General features: G+C 43.6%; 1 protein-coding gene across 1 annotated transcript; it reads left to right on the top strand.

Moving 5' to 3' along the window:
* The first annotated feature begins 4,570 nt into the window (after positions 1 to 4,570).
* On the top strand, positions 4,571 to 14,204 carry LOC139443116 (uncharacterized). Its single transcript, XM_071224063.1, has 2 exons — positions 4,571 to 4,582; positions 8,459 to 14,204. The coding sequence occupies exon 2, from the start codon at positions 8,481 to 8,483 to the stop codon at positions 13,275 to 13,277; it is 4,797 nt and encodes a 1,598-aa protein (XP_071080164.1). The 5' UTR covers positions 4,571 to 4,582; positions 8,459 to 8,480; the 3' UTR covers positions 13,278 to 14,204.
* Positions 14,205 to 15,646: the final 1,442 nt, after the last annotated feature.

Raw genomic sequence — 15,646 nt, 5'->3', positions numbered from 1 at the left:
ATATTTCTTCGTCACCAGTATTCTCCGAATGCATCAAAAACTTCTTTAAACAACCAATGTTTCAAATGATTGTTTGCATTTTGTTTGTCTAGTTTTTATTATATACCCCTACTCATAATCACAGTCACCCTGGACATGTACGTCTTAGTTTCGTGGTGGCGATAATTATGAGCATGCGTATGTGAAGGTTGTGTCAGCAGCGAATTGCTGCGCCTTAGACGACTGGGCCACCCGTGCCCCTGAAGTCTGCGTGAAGCCCATTCTGCTGTCTCCCTGCCGTGATATTGCTTAAAGTGTCATAAAACTCTACTCATTCATTCTGTCAAGGTAACGGTCGGGTAGCCTAGTGGTTAGTTATTTCGACCAGAGTTCGATTCCCGAAGCCGGGATATTGCTGTTCATTGCTAAAAGCGGCGTAAAACCATATTCACTCACTCACTCACTCATTCTGTCAAACACGGGACCAGTTCGTGCAAAGGGAAAGCTCTGTGAGAGCACACTTCGCCAAAGAGAACGGTGAGCCCTTGTTTTCTCCATACTTATATACAACCACATATGTCGAACCGACCGGAGTAGGCAGTCAACAACTACATGTGTCGAACCCATTGGAGTTGGCAGCACCCAACCAAAAATGTCGAACCCATTGGGGTAGGCAGTCTACACCCACACATGTCGAACCCATTAGTGAGTGAGTGAGTAAGTTAATGCCTGTCGAACCAATTGGAGTTGGCAGCACCCAACCAAAAATGTCGAACCCATTAGAGTAGGCAGTCAACAACCAAATATGTCGAACCAATTGGAGTTGGCAGTCAACAACCACATATGTCGAACCCAGTGGAGTAGGCAGTCAACAACCACATATGTCGAACCGACCGGAGTAGGCAGTCAACAACCACATATGTCGAACCCATTAGAGTAGGCAGTCAACAACCAAATATGTCGAACCCATTGGAGTTGGCAGTCAACAACCACATGTCGAACCCAGTGGAGTAGGCAGTCAACAACCACATATGTCGAACCGACCGGAGTAGGCAGTCAACAACCACATATGTTGAACCGACCGTACTATGAAGTCAGCAAGCACATATGTCGAACCCATTGGGATAGGCAGTCAACAACCACATATGTCGAACCCATTAGAATAGGCAGTCAACAACCACATATGTCGAACCCATTAGAGTAGGCAGTCAACAACCACATATGTCGAACCGACCGTACTATGAAGTCAGCAAGCACATATGTCGAACCAATTGGAGTAGGCAGTCAACAACCACATATGTCAAACCCATTGGAGTAGGCAGTCAACAACCAAATATGTCGAATCGACCGGAGTAGTCAGTCAACAACTACACGTGTCGAACCCATTGGAGTTGGCAGCACCAAACCAAAAATGTCGAACCGATTGGGGTAGGCAGTCTACAAGTACATAAGTCAAACCCATTGGAGTAGGCAGTCAACAACCAAATATGTCGAACCGACCGGAGTAGTCAGTCAACAACTACACGTGTCGAACCAATTGGAGTTGGCAGCACCAAACCAAAAATGTCGAACCGATTCGGGTAGGCAGTCTACAATTACATATGTCGAACCCATAGGAGGAGGCAGTCGACAACTACATATGTCGAACCCATTGGAGTAGGCAGTACCCTGTACGTACTCAACAGGTCATTCTGCGGTACCTCTATTTACTCAACTGTTATTTTTTCAAGAAATGAAGAGACATTAATTTTGCCATGGGTTTTACACAAAGTCTTCACTTGATACACTAAAAATGTTTTTTGGGTCTAATCATTGCTTGGCTTCTTCTGTCAGAAAAATTGTAAAATGTCGGACAAAGAAAAAAGACTTTGACTCCGATGTTACATACGTTATCAAGTTAATCTAGATAACGAGGCCACCGGCCTGTGAGATGGATGGATGGATGGATGGATGGATGTCATACTTTATTTGTCAGGCAGTTTCTTTTGAAGCTGCGACAGGAAAATAGTCTTCAACACAAGTTTGTATTCCCCACATCATACAATACACGACAAAATAAACAATGAGTATGTACGGTGATGTTACCCAAAGTGAAAACTGGTATTTTCCTATTCCTTTTACACAAAAAAGTGTATTTGGTAAACCACTCGCCGCTGTTGTTATCTTGGCTGCACGACCATTAAATTGTATCTCTCTGCACACATTGCCTAATCATAGTGAGTGAGTGAGTTTGGTTTAACGATGCTTTTAACAGTATTCCGGTTAGATCACGAAGTGGCAGCTTAATGTGGGAGGAAAGCCCGAAGTGATGGAGGTCTCAGACGTTTACCACTTCGGTGAAACCAACGAGCACGGGTATGGTGCTGACAAACCTAGAAACATAATCGGGGCGAACCGGGATTCGAACCCACAATCATAGGTTTCTGGCGTGCCCAAGGGACGCAACTCTGCACACCGAATCGCGGCGCCTTCGGCGACTGGGCCATAGAGAATCAGCACCAAAGCATATTGACTAGAATTATTTGATAGGTATTAATTAGAAGTTGACGGATGACAAAGTAGAGACAATTTATAGTTAACATAGGGACTGTAAAGGCGCCGTTTCGGTATAGATCCTTATACCGTTTTCAAGCAAGGCTGTTATCCATAAATTTTCTCTACTTTGTCACATTTGATAGCACTGTTTAAATTTAATTATACACATGCACAAAAGTTAAGCGCCACCCACCATATTTGTGAGCTGTTACTGTTGGCACTTAATGATGACTATTATAACGAGATGTACGATTGTTATAAGCCGTATATGTAAACCTCATGTGATGCAAAAGTTGTCCCAAAGCAACTTTGTCTTGTGTTCCAAAAGAATATGAGCAGAAAGGAATTTTACCGAAGACCAGAAATTGAAGGATTAGAAAACATTGAAAAACATTTTTGTCATACAACTGTCATGATATCAGCAGACCATATCAGGTGTCACATAGACACCCTAGGGAGTGCAGAGTCTATTTCAAGACAGAAACGTCAGTAACGTGTGTATTATCCACGGACATTGACCACAGCTTCAACCCTACACCTCATACTCATTACAAGTCATTGAATGCTTCTCTGATGCAAACGGATCCATTCTTCATGAAGTGCGGCTTAAAGTCCAGCAAGATTTTGAACTGGGGGGATCAAGAGGTCTTATTTTCCAGCCAAGAATGTCTCAGAGATGCTCAATCGGATTAAGATCCGGACTACAGGCCGGCCAAGGAAGAGTGGCAATAGCTTCTTGACGCAAATAAGCCAAAACTGCCCGAGATATGTGTGGTCTAGCATTGTCGTCCATGTAAACAGGTCTTGTCTGAAGAGGATGGTTGTCAAAATGATGGACTACCACTGGACGAAGAACGGCATCTTGGTATTGTTGGCCATTCAGGTTTCCACGAATTGTCACCAGCGGAAGTTTGCAGCCGAAGGAAACACAACCCCATATCATGACATACCCCCCGCCACATGCTAAGGTCTTCTGGATGTTCCTTGGTGCAAAACGAGTGTTACGTTGCCTCCAAACACGTATTCGACCATCAACAGTTCGTAGCAGCATTCGACACTCGTCAGACCAATGGATCCTTCTCCAGTTGGCCAAGTTCCATCGACTACGGGCACGACACCATATCAGACGATTCCGCATGTGCCTCTCAGTCAGTTGAGAACGTTTTACTGGTCTTCTGGCGTTATAACCAGCCGCTCTGAGGCGACGCCTTACGGTCATCGTCGAGAGTCTCTGATGGGTAATCCACTGCGGTCTTAAATCTGTTGAAGTTGCAAATGGATTTCGTCTGGCTATCCTGAAAAGACGTCTATCCTCTCTGTTAGAGGTCTTTCTTGGTCTACCAGACCTATGCCTGTCATTGACATCATTGGTTTGACCATGTTTGACAATCAAACGAGTGATAACACTGTGATGACGACCCATTTGTCTTGATGCATGACATGCCAGCATTTTTCATGCCTATCACTTGCCATCTTTCAGCGTTCGTTAACTTTCTCCTCACCATGGCTGATTTTCAACCTCTATTGGAAGGGGAATCTCACACAGGAGCAAAGTGCAACCGCGTGTCTGAAACTTGAATTACACTATTTATAGAGCAGGGGAACTGCAGCAACACGTAAAACACGCTTTCCTTGTGGTATCTGGACCAATTTGGGTTCATGTAACTATGGAAGCATAATTAAGTCATACATCATCATATTTCGTATTTCTGATTTCCACACGTGAAATAAAGAGACTATGAATATGGTGGCGCTTAAGTTTTGTGCATGTGTATATAATCTATATTCTATAATGATTCTGTGTTGCTAAATACCATACAACTCTCGTACCAATTCTCTTTGTTATCCATAACAAAATGTGAACGGACAAGAAAATTTCACGTGGTATTCAAATCACTATAGTGATACTTGAGGCGATAGAGAAACTCTATCAAAGAAGGCGAGGCCAAGATAAGATTACCACAACCAACTTGTAAACTGTGGCAGATAGATATGTACCACATATATATATGAATGTATATGGCAGTCAGTGTTCGGCCACACAAACAACAGCTGACGTGTACTTAAAGTAAGTATGTTTCAGATAATATATTTAGGTATTTTGTTTTATTTCTTCAAAAAATATTATGTAGAAAGTTTCAAATCCAAAATACTGAAATGGATATCGTGAACATTGGCGTGTTTAGACTTTATATGAATCGTAGGAAAATAAACCCGTTACAAGTACATGACATCATGTATTGAAACGGAACGATTCCATTCGTCACCAATCGCCCCTTTCCGTAACCTGCAAGAAGACTCGTCCCCCTATCGATGAATGTTATGTGCGAAAGTACGACATAATAATAATTTTTATGTTTTTACATATGTCTTGCATCTAAACATATACCAAAGACACAGTTAAATGTGTTCAATCATACTGTTTAATTTCGCATGTCCTGATGTGCTTTTAATTGCATCTGAAATATAAATGATATATGGGGAAATGTATGTGAACCATTGCGAAACGAGTTGACAATTGTTGTAGGTATGCCCGTTCGCGTTCAGACGGAACCCGGTCGCAAAAATGGCCACGAGAGGGGCACGAGTCGCTATTCGGCTGGTCCCAGAATAACACGAGCTGGTCACGAATGGGGACGATTCATTACACGGGAATATAACGCATAGATGAGGAGAATTAAGTAAGGCAACGTTCCGTGGCGCCTCCGAGCAGTCGGTTAGCAACATGTTGCTCAAAGTTTATTTGTTTTTCCAGTTATATGACTGACGGTCTGTTAATAATCGAGTATTGACCAGACAATCCGGTGACTGACATGAGCATCGATCTAGGCATTTGGGGTCCGATGACATGCATCAACCAATTCCGTTATTTTCGCCCCATCACAAATGTGCAAAAAAAGGCGTTAAAATGGGCAACAACGCGACAATGCGACAACGCGACATTTGATAATGTCGCATTGTCGCACTTTTCAATTAATGGTGCGCATGCGTAGTAAGTGAATTTATCTATGCATGCGCCGAAATGGTTATACTCCTTTTCAAACTCCACTGGTCTTTTGTTAGTTCCAATGGTTCTGAAACCAAAGTAGCAAAGGTAATGTGGTTTGTTTTTCTCAAAATGAAAACAAATTGTTCATCGATGCTTTAGAAATAAGTTCATATATCGTTATTTTCTGTGTCGGTTTGCATCATCTTCCTGAGTCAAGGGAGTTAACTGACTATGAAAGTCCAGTTTCCGCCCTTGCCGAACTAGGCTGGTATTATGGAGTTACATTTTGGCTGGACTAACGAGTCTAAGCATAGTCCAATCAAAATCGCGCACCGAAATCGAAATCCGGTTCGTAAAGTGTCATGCAGATTTCGGTCGACTGCAGGATTTGCAAAACATGTGCACCGCTAACTCGTTGTCAACAGATATTTTCTAAATCTTTTCATGTTTTTAATCAAGGTGCTCACGTGATTTCATGCACTTCGCAATGTAAGACTCGTTTTCTCACAATATAGATCTTGATTATCAATCAGATCGTCTTGACTGGGCGCCACCGTTTTGTTTGAAGCAAATGCAAGTGATACGAGAGGTTGAATCTGATTGGTCAGTAGGAGAGGCATAGAAAGGACATAACTCGTAATAGCCACTGGTGGCGCTACGATCGAGCCCAGGAATTCCAGCCTAGTTCGGGAAGATGGTTTTCATAAACCAAACGGGGTTTTTTCAAAGCAAAGAATAAACACTATGCATTTCCATTTAATTTAATTCATGTCTCCGACATTTTTTTTAAATGACACACCGATGGCTCTGTCGTTTTAGACGGCGCAGTTGGCTGTGGGTCTCCTATGTAAATAGTGTACCAAGTTCGTTGTAAGTTCTGATGGTATATGTGTGTCATGCAAGGGGCTGTGACGGTACCGAAACCCAAGAAACTCTCAGGAGCCAAGCATCCGAAAACGGTCACCCATCCTATTAGGACTCCAGGTGACTAACGTGACCAAACTCACTCACTAGCTCAAATATATATATTCGCTGTGCAGAGTGGCATCTCCTAGGCATAGCAGAAAACTTCTGTTCGAATCGTCGGTTCGAATACCAGCAACTAACACATGCATCACTTTGGGCTTTCCTCGCGCATCAGGCTGACAGGCTGTCAAATAACTGAAACAAGGCGACGTTCGATTAAACTCTCACTCGCTCAAATCCATGAATCCCATCTCCAGAGTGGCGTCCCCTATGCGTACCAGTAACCTCTGATCGTGAGATCGAATTCCCAACTCGCCCTGATTATGTGTCTTGCTTTTCATCTGCCGTATATCCTCGATTAAGTGCCCGGCCGAATATGTCGTTGAGAAAGTGGAGATCCGGGTTAGAATAGGCCTTCACCAACGTATGCTTGCCTTAAGAGGCGACTATGCTTGTTGTAAGAGGCCACTAACGGGATCGGGTGGTCACGCTCGCTGACTTGCTTGATGCATGTCTTCGTATTCCTATTGCTTAGATCGATGCTCATGATGTAACTCACTGTATTGTCTGGTCTGGACTCGATTATTTACATATCTCCGTCATATAGCCGAAAACTTATTGAGTGCGGCGTCTATCAACAAACAAACGTCTTTGCGGACGTACGTAAGTGTGTACGAAATTGTTGTGAATGATTTCGGTTGTCTTATATTCATAATGTTTCGGCAGATAATCGAGACTGATTATTTTCTCGTGTTAACGTTTTACGTTATACCACAGTCACAAATATTCCAGTTATGTCACAGCGATATTAAGGGGCGGTGAGGTAGCCTAGTGAGTGGTTAAATCGTTCGCTCGTCACGCCGAAGGCCCGGGTTCGATTCCTCACATGGGTACAATGTGTGAAGCCCATTTCTGGTGTCCCCCGCCGTGATATTGCTGGAATATTGCTAAAAGCGGCGTTAAACAACTTTCACTCACTCACAGCCATATTTAAATAAATGAATAATTAATTAAACCAGCCGGTCATACATTGTGCCACCCGATCTTCACTCGACGTTACATTAATATTTTTCTTCAACAAAGATTTAGATTGAAATATATTTATTCTCGGTGTACGGACTATATATCCAGTGTGAAACACTGTAGATGGTGAATAACAGCGTGTATACGTTTGTATCCTTCATCTTAATTTGAAAGTACACATTTTCCACAATATATGTATGTACTCAAATCCTACTATCCGGAATTTGACATTTATCCAAACCACGACCTCAATCTACGGTACTGAAACCTAGCTTCTTTCGCGTGTGATAACGCAATGCACAGTTAAATAGGCTGTTCTCTATCGATGGTGAATATAAGTTTGAATACGTGTGTAACGTTAATCATAATTTGACATGATGTATGAACTAAAATCCTTTTATTCCTAATTTTGATATTTATCTGGCTTCAAATAGATTATCTACGGTACTAAAACCTAGCCACTTTCTTACTGTGGGTGTATTGCGATGATGTAACAGAGATAAAGGGGTAGCCTAGTGGTAAAAGCGTTCGCTCATCACAATCCCTCGGGGGGCACGGGGGCCCAGTCGTCTAAGACGCCGCGACTCGCTGTGCTAGAAACCTATGATTGTGGGTTCGAATCCCGGTTAGCCCGATTATGTTTCTAGGTTTGTCAGCGCCATACCCGTGCTCGTGGGTTTCACCGAAGTGGTAAACGTCTGAGACCTGGATCATTTCGGGCTTTCCTCCAACATTAAGCTGACACGCCGCGATATAACTGTAATACTGTTAAAAGCGGAGTTAAAACCCAACTCACTCACTCACAATTTCTCAAACTATTCTCCCGAACTCAAATCTGTTTTTTTAGCGTTTCATTTTGAGTAGATTTGTAAAAGAGACATACATGGCAATTCAATGTATGATTTAAATAGAATACAGTCAGCGTTCCGTTTGATGCTTATGTCACACATGTTCTTGATGTTGCAGTTGAAGTACCACCATCGTTAAGATGGCGTTACAAGTGGCTGCTATAGGTGAAGGAAATCTGCTACTTTCTTGCCTGAAAGATCTGAAAGCACCGGATTTCAATGTGGCTGCTGTGTTCTCGGACTCTGAGCAAGTGGCGGCATATTGTGAGGAGAAACACATTTCTGTGTATCCAAGGCGCGCGTCAATCACTGAACTGGTAGGCGCGTGTCACTTAGACTATCTATTCAGCATCAGCAATCCACGAATCCTGAAGGAAAAGGAGATCCTCCTGCCACGACGCCTTGCTATCAACTACCACGACTCACCACTACCTGCCTACTCAGGTGTCAATGCCACCTGTTGGGCAATTATGCAAGGGGAGAAAACCCATGGTATAAGTTGGCACGTGATTGAGACCGGAATTGACACAGGGCACATCCTACGATCCGAGACTTTGGAAATTGACGATCAAGACACAGCATTCACTCTCAATCTAAAATGTCAGGAAGCTTCAAAGAAAGCATTCAGACGTCTCCTTCAGGATATTCTTAACAGTGACATTACAAGTATTCCCCAAGACCTGTCCAAAAGATCTTACTATGGATTGTACAAACTGCTACCATCCCTGGGTGTGCTCTCCTTCAACTTACCCTGTGATACCCTTTACAATTTTGTAAGATCGGTAGAACTTGGACGTAATGAAAACCAGTTGGGATCAGCAAAAGTTAGAACAGCCAGTGGGGTATTTCTTTTGGTCAAAACTGCAGAACGGTCTTTAAATGGACAACATTCGTCATTGCCTGGTACAATATTGGACGTTATGGATGAAGAAGTAGTGGTTGCTACTGCCACCGCCCCAATTCATCTATGCCTTGCCCACTTGGATGGTACTCCTATCCCTGAAAAACAGTTCAAACATATTGGGTTAGCCACAGGGCTTGTCCTTCAGAACAACTTTACTACTGCTGACAATGACCACCTTGTGAACATAAGAAAGAAAGAAGGGTTTTGGACGAAAATACTGAAAGCTTATGAACCTCTGACTTTCTTTCGCCAAAAAATGAATGTCCTCGCAAACATCCTTGATGTCTCCGCTACAAAAAACCTCCAAAGGACTCGGATATGCAATGTTGATGTAGGCACAGACTTGATGCATCTTCAGGCAGTTTTCTTGGGATTTCTAGCAAGAGTATGTTGTGTGGCTGACGTGAATGTTGGGTTTATTGCTGACAAAACAGATATCGCTGAGAACTGCAAGACGCTGTACACTGATATATGCCCTTGTCTCTTCCATGTGAACCTCTCATCACGCATTGAAGCTGCTATTGAAAAGATTCTCAGAGATCTGAAGGGCCTCAATCTCAGTAAGCCTTTTATGAAAGATGTATTGTACAGATATCCTGATGTGCAGGTCAACAGATATCCTTTCCACAACTTGGTTATTGGACAACAGTCATCACACCTCCCTGATGACGTATTTCACGACTGCAACATCGTGTTGCTGTTTCCTGAGCAAGGGGACAAAGAACGTTACTTGACTGCAGTGTACAACAAAAAACCTGGCCAGGACCACCTTCAAATCATTGACACATTAAAACATTTCCCCAGCTTTCTATCATCTGTATCCGCTTCATCTGAAAGCAACGTGTCTGACGTTTCACTTGTGTCAGAAGAAGAGGTACAAAAGTTGTATACTCCTGTTGAAGTTCTTCCCAGCCAAACAACATCTATCTTTGAAGAATTTGAAAATCAATGCAGAAAAAGACCATCAGCAATTGCTTTGAAATCCTCCAAGCAGTTCCTCTCATATCAAAAGTGTTCAAAAGAGGTCACACATCTTTCAAAGCTTTTGAACAAAAATTTGGAACATACGTTGAACCAACTGAAGCTTATAGCAATTCATCTACCAAATTCCATCAGCTATGTTCTGTCTGTTTTGGCAACACTTAAGAGTGGCTTCCCTTTCTTGCCCTTGCCTGTGGATATTCCATCTGACCGTGTTATGTTCACGTTGTCGGACTGTAATGCTAAGATGATGTTAACATCCAAGGAACTATATGACAGCAAAAGTTTTGAGTCTCTGAAAAATATTTCAACAGTGATCTTCAAGACAAAGCTTGCTGGACATCCGATTCTGCTGATTAGCTTGAAAATGAACGAAAACAGAGACATTCTAACGGAGAATACCAATCATTCTTTCTACGTTGGAGACGGCAATAGGAGCCTACCGAAATGTGCCACTTCGGTGGAGGACCCATGTTATGTCATCTACACCTCTGGATCTACGGGGCAACCAAAAGGTGTTTTGGTGAAAGAGTCTAGTGTTCTGAATATGGTCTTGGCTCAGATCGACAAGTGGGATCTTGGGCCATATGATGTGACAGCTCAGTTTGCCTCTATTGGCTTTGATGCCTCTATATCTGAAATATTCACGTCTCTATTGTCAGGTGGGACACTAGCTGTCCTCAACAAGGACCAGCGGTTAGGACATGAGTTGGTAAACACTGTGACTATGCTAGGGGTAACTACAATCACTCTGCCACCTTCTGTTCTGAACATATACTCACCTTCAGATCTCCCAACTGTCCGAAACATCATTGCAGCTGGTGAAGCTTGCACACTCAATATTGCAATGAAGTGGACAAAACAAACTGGAAATCGGTTCTTTAATGCCTATGGCCCAACAGAGACAACAGTTTGCGCCACCATCTATGAATTTCAATCAAAGAATCACTTTGAAGAGGTCAACCAGGACTTGCCAATTGGACCTTCCATATCTGGATGTCATGTATATCTGTTTGACGACTTTGTCAAACCAGTTCCTCCAGGAACTGTAGGTCAGATGTATATTGGAGGGCTGGGTGTGTCTGGAGGATATATAGGCCATGCAGCAGACAGAAATCCAGAATCATTCCTACAGAATCCTCACACCAATACACCAGATTTACTGTACAAGACTGGAGACCATGCAATCCAGGACATTGATGGCAACATCACATTTGTCGGTAGGCTCGATGATCAGGTCAAGATCAGGGGCCAAAGGATTGATTTGAGTGAGATTGAGCAGGTGTTGATACAACACATCATGGTCCAAGTTGCTGTAGTTGTTATTCATAAATGTTCCGTCACAAAGGAATCGGTCTTGTCTGCATTTGTCACGCCTGATTTTGTGTTCCTCTCAGAATTGAGGGAATATCTTGCAACAGTGCTGCCAAAGTACATGATCCCTACATATATTAAGAAACTCAAAAAACAAGAATTTCCAACCACATTGAATGGGAAAATAGACAGAAAAGCTCTGTCCATGGATGAGAGTGTGCACGATCAGTACCCATGCATAGGATACAGCCATTTGAATGAGGTACAACTTCAAATTGCGAGATTATGGTGCGAGGTTCTAAACTTGGATGCCTTCTTTACATACTCCTTGCACAGGATGAGCTCGTTCAGTGAGATGGGTGGCAACTCCCTCCATCTCGTACTGCTGCAGAGAGCAATTGAAGAGAGATTGAACATTTCCCTCTCCTTTACTGATATTGGTGCTGCTGATACTGTTGAAGCATTTGCCGAAATCATCTCCAGGAAAAGGGAAATTGTTAAAACAAACCATGGCATGCCCAGACGACAGTCAGACCAGTTAAACACCTACATCATGTCGGATTCACAACTAGAAGTTGATGCCAGTTCAAACACAGTCTTGGGGGTGACATTAGGCCCGAAATGTTCGCCCCCTTTTCATGGGAAGAAGAGTCCCATGACAATACTGATATCCGGAGTTACAGGATTCCTGGGAGCATTTCTTCTGAGCGAACTCCTGGAACACACGGTGGGCAATATATGCTGCATGGTCAGAGAAACCACAGAAGTCAAGGGACTCGGTAGAGTAGTTGAAAACATGCGAAAATACAATCTGTGGAAGTTTGAATATGGGAACAGAATTGCCATCATTCTGTCTGACCTGAGGCAGGAAAAACTTGGAATCGCTCCTGACATCTACAGCAGTCTGACGAATGACGTTGACGCAATCTTCCTCAATGCTGCTATGATGAACTTCAACGGAAGCTATGAAGATCACCGAATTGCAAATGTTGTCAGTACACAGGAGTTTATAAAGTTTGCTGTTACTAACAAAAGGAAATATCTCTTTATGACATCTTCACTCAGCGTCTTTCTCTTCCCAACGCCCGGACTCAGTGAGCCAGATCACTCTGCGATACTCGAGTCAGACTTTTTTCATGAACCTGTGGATGTTGAAGGCGGATATGGTCAGAGTAAGTGGGCAAGTGAGAGACTGGTGCTGCAAGCACTAGAGTTCCTCCCAGGTGGCGCCATCTTCAGGCCGGCTCGGGTATCAGGTACTTCCACGGATGGCGTTGGTTCATGGAATGATCTCTTCGCATCCACCTTGATAGGGATGCGGAAACTGGGCAGTCATCCTGATATGGACTTTCCCTATGACCTGACTCCTGTGGATTTCTGTGCGAAAGCTATTGTGGAAATTGCCTGTAAGATCCGAATCGGAGAAGGGCGAGGTCTCCAGGTGTTCCATCTGTTCAATCGAGACACTATTCCTTTCAGGGAACTGTTTCAGGGAATGGGCCTATCGGCATTGCCACTTGAGAGGTGGCGAGAAGAACTTCGGTGTGCTCCTGAGGACAATATAGAACTGCTCCCTCTTACGCCGTTTTTCACGTCAGCCTTCTGGGATCGCGCTCGACACTGGCCCGTGTTTGACACAACTAACACAGAGCTGCTAATCAGTGAGTCCACAAGACAGCTGCTTAGACCAACCAGGGACCTTCTCCAGACATATCTGAGATTCTTTAACATCAAATAGATGTGATGTACCAGTCAGAGAAATACAGCTATTGAACATTATACGGCGACCTAAACGTCGAATATTGACTTTCAACTGACTGATGCCGAATTATAGTGATAGCTCATTGCGATACCATGCCGCAGTTTAACATGAATACCCCGCTCATATAGGTTTATAGACATCCTTTGTGTTATTGAAAGAGGCCAGTGTGATTCAGTCAGACATGCTTTGTGTTATTGGGAGAGGCCAGGAGTGATTCAGTCAGACATGCTTTGTGTTATTGGAAGAGGCCAGTTTGATTCAGTCAGACATGCTTTGTGTTATTGGGAGGTTCCAGTGTGATTCAGTCAGACATGCTTTGTGTTATTGGGAGAGGCCAGTGTGATTCAGTCAGACATGCTTTGTGTTATTGGGAGAGGCCAGTGTGATTCTGTCAGACAGCCTTTGTGTTATTGGGAGAGGCCAGTGTGATTCTGTCAGACATCCTTTGAGTTATTGGGAGAGGCCAGGAGTGATTCTGTCACACAGCCTTTGTGTTATTGGGAGAGAGGCCAGGAGTGATTCTGTCAGACATGATTTGTGTTATTGGGAGAGGCCAGGTGTGATTCAGTCAGACAGCCTTTGTGTTATTGGGAGAGGTCAGTGTGATTCTGTCAGACATCCTTTGTGTTATTGGGAGAGGCCAGGAGTGATTCTGTCACACAGCCTTTGTGTTATTGGGAGAGAGGCCAGGAGTGATTCTGTCAGACATGATTTGTGTTATTGGGAGAGGCCAGGTGTGATTCAGTCAGACAGCCTTTGTGTTATTGGGAGAGAGGCCAGGAGTGATTCTGTCAGACATGATTTGTGTTATTGGGAGAGGCCAGGAGTGATTCTGCCTGACATTCTTTGTGTTATTGGGAGAGGCCAGTGTGATTCAGTCAGACATGTCTTGTGTTATTGGGATTCAGCCATTGTGTTGTTGCAGATCACTGTAAATCCTTTAATATCAATTTACAGTATTGCTCACAGTATTGGTCGTGTTACATTGATCATATACATCGCATGTACCATGGATGCCATTGTTCCCAAACTGAAGTTGATTTTCTGTAAAGGGTATAAAGTTGATATAACAATCCCATCCATTAATGAGGGGGCACGGGTGGCCCAGTCGTCGAAAGCGCCGCGATTCTCTGTGCAGAGTTGGGTCCCTTGGACACGCCAGAATCCTATGATTGTGGGTTCGAATCCCGGTTCGCCCCGATTATGTTTCTAGGTTTGTCAGCACCATACCCGTGCCCGTGGGTTTCACCGAAGTGGTAAACGTCTGAGACCTCCATCACTTCGGGCTTTCCTCCAACATTAAGCTGACACGCCGTGATATAACTGGAACACTGTTAAAAGCGGCGTTAACCAGAACGACCTTTCATCCGACCAATGAAAGCGTCGCTTACCAGATCATGTAAGTGACAGTCGAGTTGGGTTTTCTAATCATGCAACCTCGAAAACGTTTACACGGGGTGTTCCAAACGACAATTACGAGTGATTCCGTCAAAATTATTCCGTCTCTCGCTTCCGTGGGATAAACATTTGAACAGAGGAGGCGCTGCACAGTACGTGGGAAGCACTGTCATACAATCTCAACCATATATCAGACATTCATAAATGTTCGTTTGTTCAGTTTTCAAAATTTTAATCGAGAACTGTATCACCATATTTTTCAAGCGTAGTCTGAAATGGAAATCGCCAGGTTGAAAAGAGTGCCGTAAAGCTCGAGAAAGCTGCTTTCTAATTGGCTGATGTCGACTTCTTGTTAGTCGTTTCAGTGGTCGGTCAAAGTTCGCGAAAGGTCGTTCTGACGTGACCCGTAATCGAATGTCTTCAGATCTTTGTTTAGCGGCAGCGAGAACTTAGATCTGATTTTAATGAGATTGATAGCTGAGGGTGCTATTAACTCCTGGAAGTATGGGACACGCACACTGCATATACCAGTAGTGGCAAGTGAACAAGGAAACACGGCATGTCTATTTATATATTGAAATATGAAGAAAAACAAAAGTGAACTTTGAATGAGCCAGCGTGTGAGTTATTTTAAAGCCACGTTGATGAGTATTTCAGTTATATCTCGTTGAGTCAGCTTCATGTGGGAGGAAAGCCCGGAGTAATGTATTTTACCACTTTTGGCGAGGCTCGTGTGCACAGGTATGGTGCTGACAAAGACTGTACACTAAGAAAGCCAGGTGACAGATGATGGGCAGTTGTGTGTCTAGGGTAAAGCTCCACACAAAGACAGCCAGGTCACAGATGATGGACAGTTGTATCTCTAGGGTAAGACTCCACACAAAGGCAGCCAGGTCACAGATGATGGGCAGTTGTGTGTCTAGGGTAAGACTCCACACAAAGGCAGC

The sequence above is a fragment of the Haliotis cracherodii genome, unplaced genomic scaffold, assembly GCF_022045235.1.
Source record: "Haliotis cracherodii isolate W230 unplaced genomic scaffold, xgHalCrac1.p SCAF_5, whole genome shotgun sequence".
Classification (NCBI taxonomy): Eukaryota; Metazoa; Mollusca; class Gastropoda; order Lepetellida; family Haliotidae; genus Haliotis; species Haliotis cracherodii.
Note: the sequence above shows the minus strand (reverse complement) of the source record. Positions and strands in the feature narration are given on the sequence as shown.